The sequence below is a fragment of the Taudactylus pleione genome, unplaced genomic scaffold, assembly GCF_031769625.1.
Source record: "Taudactylus pleione unplaced genomic scaffold, aTauple2 ptg000012l, whole genome shotgun sequence".
Classification (NCBI taxonomy): Eukaryota; Metazoa; Chordata; class Amphibia; order Anura; family Myobatrachidae; genus Taudactylus; species Taudactylus pleione.
Window position 1 is genome coordinate 12,921,350 of NW_028284415.1, and position 18,287 is coordinate 12,939,636.

At 44.2% G+C, this 18,287-nt stretch overlaps 1 protein-coding gene across 8 annotated transcripts in view; it reads right to left on the reverse strand.

Moving 5' to 3' along the window:
- QTGAL (queuosine-tRNA galactosyltransferase) overlaps positions 1-18,287 on the reverse strand; it is a 567,623-nt gene that overhangs the window by 5,012 nt on the left and 544,324 nt on the right. For 7 of the 8 annotated variants that reach the window (XM_088468641.1, XM_088468640.1, XM_088468643.1 and 4 more), the window contains 3 exons: positions 14,691-14,759; positions 8,134-8,208; positions 700-792 (listed from right to left, as the gene is read on the reverse strand). In XM_088468641.1, coding sequence (XP_088324767.1) covers positions 712-792; positions 8,134-8,208; positions 14,691-14,759 — 225 coding nt within the window. In that variant the 3' untranslated portion in view covers positions 700-711. Of the gene's footprint in view, positions 1-699; positions 793-2,890; positions 5,547-8,133; positions 8,209-14,690; positions 14,760-18,287 lie in introns of those variants that run through there. The other variant, XM_088468642.1, reaches the window with a different exon arrangement.

Consider the following 18,287-nt stretch of genomic DNA (forward strand, 5'->3'; position numbering starts at 1 on the left):
GTAGGCAATGCGTTGCTCTCCAGCTGCTGTGGAACTACACATCCCAGCATGCTCAAACTGGCAGTGTATGTTGAGATGTATCGTTCCACAGAAGCTAGAGTGCCACACATTGCCCACCCCTCCTAAAAGCCATGTTTGTATGGGCATGAGTATTTCAGGAATATGCTAGATCCATACTCCCCAAAGTTACCTCCTCCCTGACAGATCCCTGTATACATTTTATTTGTATGACCAGACCTTTTAGTCTACTGCAGACTTGAGAATATTGTAAATCCATTCAAAACAAATCCCAATTTGGTGGGGTAGGTGTAATTTCCAAACAGATTAACTGGGCAGCTGAAAGTACATTTTTTACTTCAATCCTCCCAGGTCCTACAGTATATAGCTACTATACAGTACTCCGAGCTAGGGCACGCACCCCTACGCTGTGTTCAACATTCTGCTTTGGCTCCACAGAGTGAACAATTTTTACATTGGCAATACAGTAGATATGTTTGGATTAACCTTGATTTAGATTATCCAGATAACCTGTCCCCTTTTTTACCCTGAAAAATTGGGGTTCTGACAGGGGTGTTCAGGGCTTTCAGACACACATTCAAGGACACCATAACCCACAGTCTAGGGAGGACTGTCTCTGGACATTTTGGGCATCTGGTCACCCATTGTTGAAGCATAACTCTGACTATTAGAAGACATTACCTGTGCAATACGTCAGTTGAAGTGATAGTAATCCACTCCCTCTTTCAGGTTGAGAGACTGCAGATTGTCTTCAAATCCTCCACCTGTCAGGTCCTGAAGAATAGAGGGAAATTATTCTGGCTCTTTTGTCAGTGGGATGTGTTTAGCAACAATGATGAAACTCTCACTTCTCTGTATGTTCTGACAATGTTAACGTAACATTAACTGTGGACTCACACATACAATCTGCCTGGCCCACCGTGATGCATAAGGACACACAGTGACCAGAACATACTGTAGGCTCTAAATGTAATAGCTACTTTACCCACTTCTCCATCACATTACTGACTCAGATGTTTGACTGACAAGGGGGTTACAATTTTAGCTATAGCCAAAATCAGTAGCATACTTATTACTTGATGGAAAAACCCCCCACAAATGCTTGCGCCTGTGTCCAGAGTTACTGTGTGCTAGAGAGAAATGAGTACGTATTCCAAAACATGGTGGTATATGGAGAGTGACGTGTGGGGAGTACACACCTGACACAGAGATAGTGGCAGTATAAATAGGGAGCACTGTACCAGAAGACACAGGCTGTGCAGGCCTCCAGCCTCCCAACTCACTGCTGTAACCAAAGCTGAATGTCTGATGATGACGATTACAGAACACTCATCTGGCACAGTTCCTACATCATACCAAACCAGCATTCATCATATTAATGGGTTTAGTTCTTCATGTCATTTTCAGCTTACCATATTACTCACCCTGATACACAGGAGCCGGTTGGATGTTGTTTTATCCATTTTTAGTGACTTTTACAAGGGTTTCCTTCTCCATGGCACTTCCCCTAACTCGTAAACAGATCAAAAGAAACACCTGCAGCCTCAGCTCTACTCCCTAACCATGAGGAGTATGTGGATCACCTCCTAAATACTGTCCGGCCTTTCTTCTTTTATTTATAGGGTCTGGGGAAATACTGATGAAAGCAAACGCTGCTAATGACTTGATTCCTGTGCTTAAGAACAGAAAAAGTGTACCAATCAAAGGAGAGCACTTCTGTGCCTAAAATATTATACCACGTTTGCACTGTCCCTACCCACAAAAACTTACCCCTAAAACTAGTAACCTCTTAATGATGGTTTACAGCCAGAGTCCTCCAAGGTACAAATACACATGCATGGTCCTTAACAGTGTTCAGCCATGTTTTCAGGATTTCCCTAAGCATATGAGAATTCCTTGAACGCTGGCCACACATTAAGGCTACATTGGAAAACTGTTTCTGAGCTACTTGTGGAAATATCATGCCAATCTGCAAGCCCCATGAAAAGTCAGTGGATCATTTTCAGGTATGCCTGTAATCCTGGTGGTGGTCAACTGATATGTGTATTGTGTGTGGTTATTTCTCAGGACAGGCCGGCCTGTGTCCTGCTCTCATCAGATACAGTCACTTGTCCCTGGCAAATGGGACATTCAATTAGATGGCTGAAAGGAATATGAAATAATCATCCTGAGTGACTGATTATCAGAGGGAAACGTGCCTATAGAATAATGCCAGCCTCTATACTTTTTGCTCTATTAAAAATCAGGTCCCAAAACTTCTCCATCCTTTTCCCCCAGCATTAGCAATGGAACTTACATTTCTTACTGAGTGGGTGTGGCCTCTTTCCAATGTACATTATGCCAGACTGATGGAATATATAAGCATATGCATGTACAAGGCCCTTTCTATCAGGTAGTGTTACACTGAATAAAATGTACCTACTGTACCCCACACCAATAGTGTCACTCTTTTAGAAAAAAAAAATTATTTCAATTATTCCTTTCACTCTTGCCATTGTAATGCATAAAGCTTTACATCTCTCTTGGTCCTAAAATGTAATTATTTGTACACAGTGCTTACATTAAGGTATGCTTGTTACATACTGAGGGAAGACAGCCATTTTCTGGGCTAAACCAATGTTCAGCCCATCAATTCACTAGTAACTACTGCCATTGCTAAGTCGGAATGGTAATGAAGTCCCAGCGGCTGAATAGCCACCGGTTCATATCCCAACGCCAGCAGCCCGAAGGGAGAAGATCCTGGTAGGGCAGGTAAGTACCCTAACCTTCACTTAGTGGTGCCTAACCCCCCCCCCCCCCCTTACCGCACCATAAACCTAACCCTCCCCCCCTAGTGTCTAACCCTAACCTCCCCCCGGGTGTGTGCCTAACCCTAGCCCCCCCCTTACTGCACCCTAAGCCTAACCCTCTCGGGGGGTGCCTAACCATAACCTCCCTCCGGCGGGCTCACCTTTTTCCTGCTGGCATTCCGGCGTCGGGATTAAGTTGGGCGTCTGTATTTCTACGCCTATTTATGTCCCTTGTCGGGATTCTGACGTCTTCATGCCTGTATAATGTTCCTAGTTATTTCATGCAATATCAGGAAAATTGGTTCAGCCTCCACTGCAGAACCTTCTACCAGGGATGGTAAGGATTTGTGGGGTGATATAACCCTTTAAGCAGGTGTTACTCATTTGGGATACTATATTACCTACTGTAAATGTGACGTGTCTTCTAATAATTTACAGTAGGGCATTTACTCTTTCTAATAATAAAGACTGCATTTATAACATTAGAACACACTGTTTTTACATTAAAATGTACAAAATGTTAGCAGTCCATTTCAATATATATCTTATTGTAACTTCTCAGCAGTCTCAGTACACATGTGGTGTGATCCTTCCAGCACACAGCACGTGTTTTTGATCAGAGTAAAACCAATAAAGTGTTTAGAAACTGCTACTTCAATATGACCACATGACAGGAGCGTGTGCAGGGGACACACAGGCTCTGCTCCTATCTGACATTCCTGTGTAATTACACATCTCCACTCTTTCAGGCCCCACTTAAAAGACAAGGGCTGTGTTTCCAGATAGTGTAAGATGTGGGTAGTAAATAAAAGCAAGAACAACATGTGTTGTTCTAAAAATACCTCTTACACATCCAGACCATTGTGTCAGCCACTCAGTAATCACATATGGCTGGCTGTGGGATTCAGGGCAAAACCACCTTTTAGTGTTGCTTTAAGCAATACGGTTCAGCCAAATAGACCAGCGAGTCCTCCCAAACCCACTAAGAAGGAAAACACTTTGTTCTATTTACATCTTTTTCAGGCAAAGAAATTCCCCTCTGAAGTATTTTTATGACCTGGCAGCTGAATACCAACCACATCTATTGGCATTATTAAAAACTGCTATTTTCACTGTTTGTATAATTACAAGTTGCCCTGTTTTGTAGTTTCCCAAATAACTGAAAGGGATTGATTGACTCTATTACATCATATTTGCCGATTCTCCCATAATGTCCAGGAGATACCCAAAATAGTGTGGTGATCTCCAGGGCTACTGAGAAAGTCTGGAAATCTTCCTGAAAGCCAGGCTGGAGAAGCAGTGGGTGAGCCACCTTTAAGAAAACGTAATGATGATGACGTGTGTGCTGGAGAGCAGCGACCATTTTCTTGTAGCACACCTTTTCCTGGTAAGTAAAGTTTATTTACCATGAGGAGGTGCACTACAAGAAAACATTGTTCTGCACCACACATGTAGTTATTATGTAGTCACCTGCGGGGTGTGAGAGGAAAAATTAAAATTATAGGAAGCAGTAAAAAGCAGGGATGAGAAAAAGGTGGTATAAAGGGCTGGGAGAGAAAGAGGACTGTGGGCCTGATTCAGCAAGGAACACACGGATGCAGACGCACGCAATCGGTCGATGGCTTTGCTCTGCGCATGCATCACAATGCGCGAACCAGGCAGTGCGATGGGGTATGTGTACGTAGGGGTTCCGCAGCCCCAGGGACAAGTGCTTGACTAAAATGTAAGCTCTTTTGAGCAGGACCCTCTACCCTCTTGTGCTTCTCCTTACTGTATTTTCAATTATCTCCTACTCCCCACTAGGGCAACTAACACTTGACTGCTTATGTGGGTGTAAAGGTCGCTAATATAGCAATATTTATTATCCTTGGCCATGTCCTGCTTTGTATTGTATAGTAAGTCGCTGGTTACTTATTTGTTTATGTACGTTGTAAGGTGATGCGGAATGCTTGTGGCGCCATATAAATAAATGATAACAATAATGGACTGGAAGTGCTGTTTGTGGGTGGTGATGGGGGAGTGGTCGGGCAAATGCAGGCATGCCTGTGCGTTAGGACCGTGTTTCAGGGGCGTGCATAATTAAGCCCTTGCGGCGGCAGACGCAGGCTGAGGCCTAATTGCACACAGGAAGTCTCGCTAGGTCTGCGGGAGCAATCGCAGCAGAATAAGCTGAGGCCCAGCACTACATAATACCACCCACTTCTCTTTACTTGCATCCTCTATACCTGGCTGGCAAGACAATGGTAACATCGAGAACCATCGGACCCATATGCACAATATGTTTAAAAAACACGTGTTGACCATTTTTGTTAGTTGCCTTTTTGTACCGACCACCTGGTGGTGACCTATTGAGTGTCTATCTTTAATCTGGATCCCTAGTGTGAGTGGGCACTCACTTGATTTGGTCTTTACTCACCGTTGTGATATTTCTGATTACTCCAATTCACCATTCCCCCTCTCTGATCATAACCTTCTCTCTTTTAACCTATCCCTCTCTCCTTCCCCTCCTTTACCTCCTAAGCCCACCATTACTAAGCGGAACATTGAGGCTATTGACACTGCTGCTTTTTCCTCCCTGCTAGACTCTCTTCTCTCCCCTATCCTTTCTCCTGTCCTGAACAAGCTACTTCCCTGTACAATTCCTCCCTTACTTCTGCTCTTGACTCTGTTGCTCCGGCATCAACTACTCACCCTCGCAGGTCCACACCACAACCATGGCATTCCAAATGCACCAGGTACCTGCAAAAGTGTTCAAGAATTGCCGAGCGTCAGTGGAGAAAATCACGCTCTGAAGCTGGCCACACACTAGACCAACTTACATCCAACCAGCCAACTAGTTGATTGGTTGGAATGAAAATCTGGTAAGGAATGAGAGCAAATGGCAATCAGCAATTTGCTCCTAAATGCCGGAAAATGGACAAAAACTGTTGTTTGAACAAATTGTTTAGATCAAACATTTAACAAACTTGTCAGACGACCATTTTCATCTGTTTTCTGGCATTTAGGAGCAAATTGCTGATCATCCGTTACTCCCATATGTTAACAGATTTTCATTCCAACCAATCAACTAGTTGGCTGGTTGGACAGATAATCTTTTAGATGTGTGGCCAGCTTAAGGCTGACTTCCTCCATTTCAAATTTATTCTCTCATCCTACAGTGCTGCCCTGTCCCTCTCCAAACAAACATATTTCAAGAACCTCATCTCCTTCAAAGTCCACAAACCCCCGGCGTCTCTGCCACTTTCAACTCCCTCCTCTGCCCTTCCCCTCCTCGCCTCCCCTCCTCACTCTCCGCCCTTGACTTTGCCACCTACTTTACATCTAAAATTTACTCCATACATAAGGACATCATATCCTTTCAGACCCTCAGCAGTCCTCCCCCTCCTTTCCCTAACCACCCCTCCAATTCTGCCTCACCAACCCTGACATCCTTCTCCCCTGTTTCTGGAGAGGAAGTCATAGCCCTAATCAGGTCCTCCCCTCCTTCCACCTCCCCTCTTGACCCTATCCCTTCCCGTCTCCTCTGTTACCTGTCTCCTTCTGCCTGATCCCATCTTGCTCACCTACTTAATCTCTCCCTATCATCTGGCACTGTCCCTTCTACAGTCAAACATGCCCTTGTCTCCCCCATTCTTAAAAAACCTACCCTTGATCCTAACATACTTTCCAACTACCGACCCATCTCTCTTCTCCCTTTTGCTTCCAAACTACTTGAGCGGATTGTTTACAATTGCCTTACCACCTTCCTTTCCTCCCACTTCCTCCTTGACTCATTTCAATCAGGCTTCCGTTCTCTCCACTCCACTGAAACTGCCCTCACAAAAGTCCGCAATGACCTCCTTGCTGCCAAATCCAAGGGCCACTACTCTCTGCTCATTCTCCTTGACCTCTCTGCTGCATTTGACACTGTAGACCACCCTCTCCTCCTGCAAATCCTTCACTCTCTTGGTTTACGTGGCACTGCCCTCTCCTGGCTTTCCTTCTACCTCCTTGATCGTTCCTTCTCTGTGTCCTCTCATGACTCCACTTCCACTAACAGTAGGAGTTCCCCAAGGTTCTGTTCTTGGACCTCTCCTTTTCTCCCTATACACACCCTCTTTAGGTGAACTCATTAACTCCTTTGACCTCCAATATCATGTCTATGCTGATGATACTCAAATTTACCTTTCCACCCCTGAGCTCTCCCCCTCGCTCCTTACCCGTATCTCCAATTGTCTCTCTGCTGTCTCTTCATGGATGTCCCAGCGCTTTTTTAAACTTAACATGTCTAAGACTGAGGTGATCATCTTCTCACCCTCTTCTACTACCTCACTTCCCACAATTTCATTATCTATTGATGGCACAACTATCTCCTCTAGCCCCAAAGTGCGCTGCCTTGGAGTTATCCTAGACTCCCCCCTCTCATTTAAACCACACATTCAGCACCTCGCACTGCCGTCTCCACCTAAAAAATATCTCCAGGATTAGACCTTCCTCACCCAGGATGCCCCGAAAACCCTCAATCTCTCACTGGTCATCTCCAGATTGGACTACTGCAACCTTCTCCTGGCTGGCCTCCCAGTCTCTCACCTTTCTCCACTACAATCAGTTCTCAATGCTGCTACTCGGCTCATCTTCCTCTCCAGACGTTCTACATCTGCTTCACCTTTCCTTCAAGCCCTACACTGGCTCCCATTCCCCTTCAGATGCCAATTCAAGAATCTTACAATCGCCTACAAAGCCCTCACTAAATCCTCTCCCACATACATTTCTGACCTTCTCTCCCCTCACAGTCCCGCCCGTCCACTTCGCTCATCTAATGCATGCCGCCTCTCTTGCCAACTGATTACTTCCTCCCACTCCCGCATCCAAGATTTTGCCCGTGCAGCTCCCTACCTTTGGAATGCTCTCCCTATCAGACTCTCCACTTCTCTACAAATCTTCAAACGGGCTCTCAAGACCCACTACTTCATCAAGGCCTTCCCGCTCTCATCCTAACACACCTCATGCTCTTTCCTCACTATCTTTCCCTTCTGTGTCACGCCTGTCTGTCTGCCCTCCCCTTTAGAATGTAAGCTCTCACGAGCAGGGACCTCTTCCCTCATGTGCTTCTCTTTTACATTTTCTTCGACTCTTTTCTCCCCATTAGGGCACCTAAGACTGCCAACTCCCTGCTGCTTATTGTGAGTGTCTATCTGCTATTGCAGCAATGTATATAAATTGTTCACTTGTTAGTTCTATGTACTATGTAAGGCGTGCGGAACACTTGTGGCGCCATATAAATAAAGGATAATAATAATAATCCCTATACAATCTCAGTATACATTTTCCAGAATTCCTCACTCACCAGTTTAACACACATAATAAATGGGGGCTTGGCATCTCTGAAGTGGAGCACAGGAATCTTTGGCTTTGGCCGTTTCTGAAATAAAAATTAATGAGTGAATGAGGCTGGGTACTTCACTGAGAGCAGACGTCCTGCAAACCACCGCATAGCGGGTGTGCACTATTACTGGTGGGGTCAGATGTTTGCTTTCATATTCTAAACTGCATTAGAAAATGATTGCTGTGAGCCACCTCTCACTAGTTTTCAGGATTATACCCCAACGTGACTTTACAGTTTTACACTTTTGTTTTGTAAACATAATTTTTTGAAAATACACCAAACATGCAATCATTTTGTTTTGTAAATACCCAAATTCTCTCTATATCCTTATAGGGCTCATTGCTTATGCTGGCCATACACGCTACAATTATCGGGGCGATCCGCCTGATATCGGTGGATCGCCCCGATAATTGTAGCGTGTGTGCTGGCGACCGAGGGTTAAATATTGCTCGGTCGGGCATGCAGGATTGTCCAGCATGCCCGTCCGATGCGATATTTACCCGGTAACTGTCGGCCGCATCGGGCAGTGTATGCCCAGCGCGGCCGACAGACAGACATTTCCTGTGTTCCTTCCTACGGAAGAAGACAGAAATGTCTCCTCCCCCGGGGGCGGAGTGCGGATGTCAGACTATACACTGTGAGATTTCTCACAGTGTATGCCGGCGACATATGCGGCTGGCAGCCGGCCAGAGAAAATGTCTGTCGGTCTGACAGACATTTTATCTGGCTGTGTATGCCCATCATTCGTAATACACATTGATGTAATCCTTATCATTCCCTCCATGTTGATCTAATCCATAGCATACAGTGTATAGATCACATCTATTGGGGTCTCAGATTATCCTTCTAATCATCCAGAAACCGAGGAGAAATGTATAGTGACAGCTCTCCAGTGACCTACACATATTTATCTGCATTATATTGTGGTGAGAATTCCCTAAGCAGACCCAGCATGAACACATCACTGCGAGCTGGAGCTTATTCAGTTCCTCAAATAGTCTTATGCATAAAAGTGTTCTGCACAAACAACGGTCACTAACATATAAGGAATCATCAACAATAATATAACAGCTCCCCTTATGGTTAAATTATCATGGAAATTGTTTATAATACTAGCTCAGTTTCTTGTAACAAAACAAATTTCGGTTATAGAAGTACACTTATTTTTATCTGCAGAAACTGCTCTGCAGCACTAAATGTTTCTTTTAAGATATGTTTCTCTTTTGGTTTATGATGTCCCTTTAAGGTATAAAGCAATGTACACAAGTAATGCTTCATTCACACTAATACACTGTAGAATATTTATTTATAATATATTTATCCCCCTTTAATTTCATATGCGCTCACAACAGGCAGACGTATCAGGGATTTAGGCATTATAGCAGCACTGTTCCAGTTTCTAGAAAGCATACGCTACAACAAGTGTCAGATCGTGATGTCCTACAATAGACGTAGAAGGGTGTCTCAAAAGAATCCAGCTGCCAAGCCAAAACTTTTCTGGCTTACGTTCAGCCTTATGGTGGCCTACTGGGTTGTGTGTTACAATAAGAGAAATAACACACTATGACCAGTAGCTCATTTTAAGTATGCAGTGAAATAGGAGACTAAAGTCTGAACAGACTGATAGTCCTATCAGGTTCCTGATAAGACAACTCTAGAACATGAATGGAATGTGTTTAGCACAGATAACAAGAAAGGTCTGTAACTTGTCCTGCACACACAGTGGCCTGGAGATCTCCACAACCACTTGAGGTCATACAAGTTATGTTGCTGTATGTTGACTAAAATATGCACTCTGCTACTTTTATTGACTAAGATGCTTCATTATCTCTCTGCCATCACCATTCTCAACCTCAAGTCTGTACAATGGTAGGGGTACAACTGTTGATGGACCGAATTCAGCCCTACCTATACCACAGAGAAGGTAGAACACACAGCGAGGGCACCTTAGGCTGCTATCCGGTCAGAAAGTCAACAGTAACCTGGTCAACACCACAATGACGACATTATGGATGCCAATGGTTAAGGTTAGGCTGTGTGTGGGCGGGGGACGTTCGGAAGGGGCTTTAGAGTTAGGCACTAGGGGAAAGGGGTTTAGGGTAGGGATTAGGAATAGTTGGGAAATACCGTAACTCCACAGCTGAGACATCTGGCTGTGATCCTCATTTGACCTCCTGGACCCAGAAGAAGAAGCTGGAGGCACAGCAGCCTCCAGGACGAGGTAAGACACCAATGAACCACCAGGGCAACAATTCATCAAGTCTACAAATCAATGTAGAGCATTTCAACCTGGACTCAACCTGGCTCGCGGTGCAGTCTGAACGGGTAACCCAGGTCGATGCGACCCGGGACCCAGTCACAGCATAGAACAAGCCGGCACTTGGAGATGACCCTTAGAGCCTAACCCTCCCCCTAACTCTAATACTTACCGTCAGGATGTCGGTGCCGGGATATAAACTACATCCCTAACAGATTATTGTTGCTTATCATCTGGGTTAATTGACCCTAATTTAGGGGGATGTATAATAATAAGGAGCCTCCAAACACAGTATGATATACGTGCAAACACAGATTATGTTGTATAATTTTGTCACGTGACTGGAGGGCTTGTCATATTTCTCGAGTTAAGTTGATCCTTCACAGCCTAGATATTCAAATACCAATATTTTGGATAAGGCTTTGATGTTACATGCCGGTACAAGTGGAACTGACCATAGCTCAGATGCTGCTGATGAATACCTGGCAACCCAATTTACACCTCTTTTTCATGAACAAGCTAGCAATGATATGTCATGTTTGCTTTCAGTGGTTACCCTCTGAGAGAGCCTTTTATCATATGACATACACAATAAATGTTAAGTATTTATTTTGATTGCTCATATATATCTGAATGGATTAATCCTAGGTGTTTCCCTAAAAGTATGCCCCCCCCCCCCCCCCAAAAAAAAAAAAAACAGTCCTCCTTGCCTTTATTTGCCAGGATTACTTTACATGCTGATTTTGGTTCTGGGAAGCACCACTGATAGCAGTGGCAAACGCAGGATTTCTAGAGGGGGGTTTCCAAATACTTGATTTTAGAGTGTGTGGCCAGTCCATGAAGAGGGCATAATTACCACCTATCCAGCTTTAATATGCATCATACAAAGTATATTGTGTGTCATAATTCCAGCATACACAGGACCAGAGATCACAGTAAGCCATTAAATGCGGCAGTAGGGCCATTCTGCCTGAGCTGAATGTATTTATATTAGATGTGGGCACCATTCCAGAGCATTAGAGCAAGTCCGGGAGCCTGGAGGAGCAGCAGAAGAACCTAGCACTGCCCTGGACATGTATGTAAATATTGGGCTCTATAGCAGTGCATCCCTAACAGTGCATGTTTTCCAAATCCCCTAATTGGTGCACAGGTTATTTATTACTGGCTGATACATGTTAAAAGATCCACAGGTGGTGCTAATTATTTCATTTATAATACTGAGAAGAACATGCAGCGCTAGTAAAATTCCATTATATTACTATTTCTATTGTGGTCATGGTGTGGGCTGGGGAAGGGGGTTTCCAGGCAGACGGAAACCCCCCCTGCGTTTGCCTATGACTGATAGGCCAAGCCTTCTGTTATCCAAGGAGGCTTACAGTGAATTGCCTGGCTCATTATCCACTTAGGTACCAATCATCTATCAGTTAGAGGAGAAACACATTATTTACCACTTATTTGTATTCACGCTATTGCCTCACATTTTATTCCTGTGCGTTCATTCTTTCGCTTTTTTTTACTATTTGTACTGTCAAAACTAAAGCTTGTTTAGCAGACCAAGGGGTATAATTTACTAGAGATGTGCGCCGACCCCTGTGTTTTGGTTCTAATTAGTTATTGAGTTTTGGTTTTGCCAAAACCGCCCTCGCGTGTTTAGGTTTTGGTTCTGTATTTTTATTTAAAAAATGGTAAAAACAGCTAAAATCACATAATTTGGACCTACTTTTGTTCCTACTGTATTATTAGCCTCAATAACATTAATTTCCAGTCAATTTTGACCATCTCACAGCTGCGGTGAGCTGTCTGGCTTAGTAAATATGCCCCTCAGAATGATTTTGTGGGAACTCTTAAAATGAGCTGGCATGCCATGTATTTTTGATACATGGCATCTGTTACTGCAATTCTGTTTTGATAGATGTGGGCAAACTATACACCATGTGCCTACCTTTGCTTTAAGTCAGACATGACCAACCTGTGGCTCTCCAGCTGTTGTGAAACTACAAGTCCCAGCATGCTTTACCAGCTGCTCAGGGGAAGGGCATACTGGGACTTGTAGTTTCACAACAGCTGGAGAGCCACAGGTTGGCCTGGCCTGCTCTAAGTAATGAAGACTTACATAACTACAGTAGTAGTGGAATAAGGACAGCAGTTAGTGATGACTACACTAGAGCAGATGTGCAACCTGCACCGACAGTAATAATTTCCTCACAAATATAAAATATCAATATGTGTGAAGACATTGGGAAATAACATAATAGTGCCAATGAGTCATCAAACCAAGCACAGGGTTGTTTAAGATATACTGTACTGGAATACCATGTCAGTTCAGCTTCTAGACACAGTGAGATTAACCATCATTGTTGTTACCATCTGTATTCCTACCAACCTGGTAATAGCATCTGACACAGAAAATGTGGGACGATTGTCCTGGTTCTGAGTAGCGAGCATGTCACTAAGAAAAACACAGGGTTACACAGATTCTCTAAATGGCCAGACAACCACAAGAGTGCCTGTGCAGTGTAAAAGCTAATCTAGACCCAGCAGAGGAAGGACGTTCAGTTATGATACATGTTGAAGGACAGTTATAAATGACAGCATCTGATCAAAGATTTCTACAGTGACTGGTTCATATTCTGTGTCTCTATCTTCTGCTCTCTCTCCTCGTTCCAACTATAGTGCAGCACCAGTGCACAGAAATGCCAAGTGTCATTGGGCCTGATTCAGCAAGGATCGCAGTTGTTAATACGCAATCAGCTGATTGTTGCATTCTGCGCATGCATCGCACTGCGCGTGCTGGCCACTGCGATTGCAGTCACTATGCAGACCCATCGGAGAGTGGTTGACCAGAAGTTCCATTTGGGGGTGGTGACAGGGGGGGCAGTCAGCAAAACGCTGGTGTGTCAGTTCGTTTGGACGCCGTTGCTGGGGCGTGCATAAATTATCGACTGCGATGGCATACGAGGCAGCCTCAGCTCCCATAGCGTGCGTTGAAGTTAGCAATTTCGGAGTAAGGTCTGACCTTGTGCATGAGGCTCCGATGGTGCTCGATGTTTCCGATGGTTTTGCTATTTTGCTAAGTATTACAGATGTGTGTAAGGTAAAGTGGGCGTCCTTATGTTGTACTGAGACTGTATTGCGATCGCAGAGGATTAGCATATGATCGTAGTGACACTGCGTTCGTAATCGCTATTGCAAACCGTACTGAATATGGCCTTATATCTGCTTTATTACTGGAGGCTAATACTGCTGCTACCTAACAAGCACCGCACATACCTTCAGCACCAACCACCACAATTGTTATTCCGCTACCTTATGTATCGTGTATTCAGGGGGAATTTTAATAGAGGAGGCCTGTGTGCAGGCTCCGTTTGGGCCCCCTCCTCTCTGTCAGCGCAGTAGATACTAGCTTCATGCCAGAATCTACTGCGCATGTGGGGGTCTCCGGGAAAATGGCGCTAGTTCCTTTTTCCCGGGGACATCTCTTTTGCGCATGCCCGAGTCATTTTGTGATTTTTTCTGCTGCTTTGCAGAGCCGGTCCGGTGTTGCAGAGCAGGAAACCGAAACCTACGGAAAGGTAAGTATAATTAACTACGGGTGCAGGGTGTGGGCCGCCCTATACCCAGGGGCCCGTATGCATCGCACAACTTGCACCCATTATAAAGACGTCCCTGGGGAGAGATGCACTAACACAGTGCAAACTTACCGCCAGTCACCGCATTTGTACGGATAGCATATGCACTAACATATGTGATCAGTAGCACAAAGGACAGCTCTACCGATAAGAGCTGTCCTTTGCGATCTCCGCTGTGCCCTGGACTTCCAGGTTTATGACCCGGGAGTCCATCTGCGCATGCGCAGAGTGATGCGGCGGCAGCGGGGCATGCTGGGAGGGATCCGATCAGATCCCTCATAACAGCACGATGCAGTAGAAGCCCATAGGCTTCTATAGGGTAACGCCAGCAAAAGCTGGCATTACGCACCGAATTGGAGCACGGCGGACAGGACAATAGTGCATACGGAAAATGCGGTAAAACCCCGGAAACAGGGTTTTTACCACATTTTCCGTTAAGTGCATCTCGCCCCTGGTGTGTTCTCCACATCTCTTGTATTGTAAGCTCATTTATGCAGGGCCATTATTACCGTCTGGGTCATGTCATTTCATAATGATCCAGTGTGTATAGCACACGGTAATAGCTCAGTGCTTTATAAATAGAGAGAATAAGTTATCACATTAACTTCAGATTACAATGAGTCTTTTCTCACCTCAGATTCCTCATATGTGTAGAAACCCTTTGAAATTTTAGTGTTGTCAACATCACAAAATGCAACAACCTAAAAGAGAGACATAAAACTGGTTACTCAGTTCTGTAAAACTACTTTTGGCTTCCAAAATGTATCTATTTAATTAAACCCCACATCTGTTGCAGTATCTCCTTGTTTAATATAGGAAATTCAATCAAACTCAATGAACTGCTGCATGTTCTTATAGCCAGCAGTTGTCACTGTTGAAAATGGCATATTTGGAGAGATTTAGGTCAGCAACTATCTTCATCCATCAATAGCAACAGTGACACCTGCATGCAGAAAATGACACCATCAAAAAACATAAATACAGAACAATACAAATATTCTATTATTTGCAGCACAGCTCTTTGTACGGCCTATTTCACATCCAGAAAATGCAGTTTGCATGAGAAAACCCACATACAGAAACAGCGTTAATGTTCTATCACCTAATAACTTGGCACCACTTAATAAAACTAGGCCAATCTGCTGTACATCATTTTAATGTTGAAATATTTGTTCAAAGTCATTTCATTCTACGATGCTACAATGTCTCTGGCAGACCACAAAGATGCAGACAGCGCTTTTACATTCATTTTAACTGATGTTAAGTTGATGGGAAAATGAATGGCATTGACTATCACCTATCATTTCAGCCACGATTGTAGTTGGTTCTGGTATAATTTGCAAGACTGTGTGACCAGCTGGAGTAGCGCTGTAGTCAGAGGTGATAGGTGAAGGTAGATGACCAACATTGCTGTGTGATTGCAAGATGTAGCTCACCAAGTACCGCCTGGACATATATGCAATATGAAGCACTTATTCACATGTATTATACTCCTGTTATCCTATAGATTGTAAACCTGCGAGGCCTACTTTCGCCTGTCCCGTTTTATTTCTGTCTTGTTCCCAATTGTGAAAGCGCAACCAAATATGCTGGAGCTATATAATTAAATGTTAATAAGAATGACCTCAGGCCAGTAGCAAATAATCATTTGCATCAGCCAAATTTCCAGGTGAAAAAAAAAAAAAAAAAAGAACCATTGGATAGTGACACTTCTTAGGGTATAAGTATACTGTGAGTACCTAATCTGTATGTATATATGCTGCACCCCTTTGGCTCCAGCTCCCATTGGGACATAAATAAGTCCATCACTATAAGGTGATTCAATTACAGAATGTACAGTACTCTGTGACACTACAGTATATGTCATACTATATACACAATATATCGCTGTGATCACTGAGCCAGTCTTGTCATTTAGCACATACCTGAGTAGCTGCAATCACTGAATAAGCACACACCAATCTCAGCACTTCCCAACCAAAGCAAACCCCAAAGTCACATAACACTAGTCTGAAAACAAGCTGTGTGGTCTATCGGATGGGTGATTATTTTTCTAGCACACGTATGTCTTCTACATAAAACAAGCAGACGGAAATGAGATGCACAGTTTACATCCAACTGTTTACACATCAGGGAAGCCTCGTGGCAGCAATTCTTTGTATCTTTACTTTTTGAAAGATTTGTTTTTCTTCTCAATCCACTGGACTTTGTCTCACTGGCCACCAGTGTACACTGGGCTACGTCATTTAGTGACACGTAGCTAGTCTCTGTGCACAGTGCTGTGTACTGCATGTTTATCAGCAGTGACTTACTCTCTGACTGCTCTCAGTTCAGCTCCTGGAAACTGTCATTTCATTGTTACTTATTAGTTTAACATTTTCACACTATTCAATAGGGTAGAACCTTGGTAACCTTTACTAATAACAGGGTGCCTGAATACATATGATAAAGCCAAACATTCATAAACAAAGCTTAAAACGGGTATGAATAAAAAAATGTAACATTATTTTAAATAGAGAGTAGTGTCCAATAATTCCTGGTAAAAAATAAATAACAAATGTCATGGTAATATGCTTTTCTACTTTAGCAATTTGGAATTACTGAATGTGCAGAACCATTATGCGCCTGAGTCAGAGGTGCACGCTAACTGCACGCCATGCCGATATGCACACAGTTGGCCGATGTTGGAAGTACAGTGCATGTTTCCCCGATGGCTACCACCTGGAGATGCAGAACGAATTTGTCCCTCAAGATCTGAGGATTTCAGTGGCCATGCCTGTGAGGTAACGGTTGGGCAGACAGGGACTGAGTCGCAGTAGTGCTAACACAGGATGCTATGTTCCGATGGAAAAACTGCACCTGCCATAGGGTTGGGTGTGACAGATGATGCATCCACATATGCACCAAGAGGTATTAGCGCTGCTGCAAGTGGGCGTCTTAGTAAGTTCAGAATCGGCTGCGACCACCTCTGACTCAGGCCCTAGGTGCTTATAAACGTTGTGCAGCAGTCTCACCAGGTGATAACTCTTCCTATTATTCACTCAAGGGAGCGGCCACAAATCTCATTAGTAATCACAGGAGAACGAAACGGGTCACAAAAGATGCAAAGACAATAATTGATTTGTCCCACTCATATTAATAAGTAGATGGTAATATGGAAAAACATTGCCTCATATGCATATATAGAAAGCTGCAGAGAAATAAGGTTTTACATGTAGAACAGACGTTCTCAATGGTGACCACCAAAAGTTTCAGTTGTCACAGAACCACAGTGTAATTTCATCATCATTTTTGTAATAAAGGGACTGACACTGAAGCTGTTTCTCCCCTACTCATCACATACCTCCCAATATACAGATGTGTCCTTATTAATCTTTGCTGCAGTCGTGCTAAAATGCCCCTCACGGCGCGCCAGGTCCCGTGAGACTCTGCTAGCGCTGGGCGTCTTTTTTGCATCTTTTTGTAACCAGAAATGTGTCTTAGTAATGTGATGCAACTAAGACGCACCAGCAGACTGTGCTGATTCATTTGACATGAGACACTTGTATATCTGTTTGTGACTGAGGGCCTGATTCAGCAAGGAACGCAAGTGTGCGCACTCACTTGGCCACTGCGTGTATATGCTAATCAATGCATAAGCACGGCAACCGCAACATAAGATGCAGACACCCAGCATTACACAATGTCGCCCACTTACCTTTACTCAAAGCCTGAGTAGTCCGCAAGACAGCGGAAACATCGGAACCATACGCACAATAGAGGTTGACCTGATGTCGTGCAGGATTTTGCCCACTTCCTGCGTACATCAAGTTGTCTGGCTGCGTATACCACTGCACTGCCTTCATTATGCACGCCCCTATAATGGCGTCTCAGCGCACAGGGATGCTTGCGTTCGCCCGACCACCCCGTCACCACCCACAAACGGCACTTCCTGTCAATCAATATCGGAATATGCATACCCTTACCCACTCGCACTGGCTAGTTTGTGCACGTGCAGTGCGATGCATGCGCAGTGTGAAAACAGCCAGGTGCGTGCAAATTCTCATCTGCGTTCCTTGCTGAATCAGCCCCTGAGTTTCTGAATCTGTATACGAAGTGCAATGTAGTGGCCGCAGCTTTTTCCATTCCAAGTTCCGTTGTGGTTCATACTGTATACAGACCCGTTTGCACAGAGATATACAAGTGTCACATATCAAATTAATCAGCACGGTCTGCTAGTGCGTCCCAGT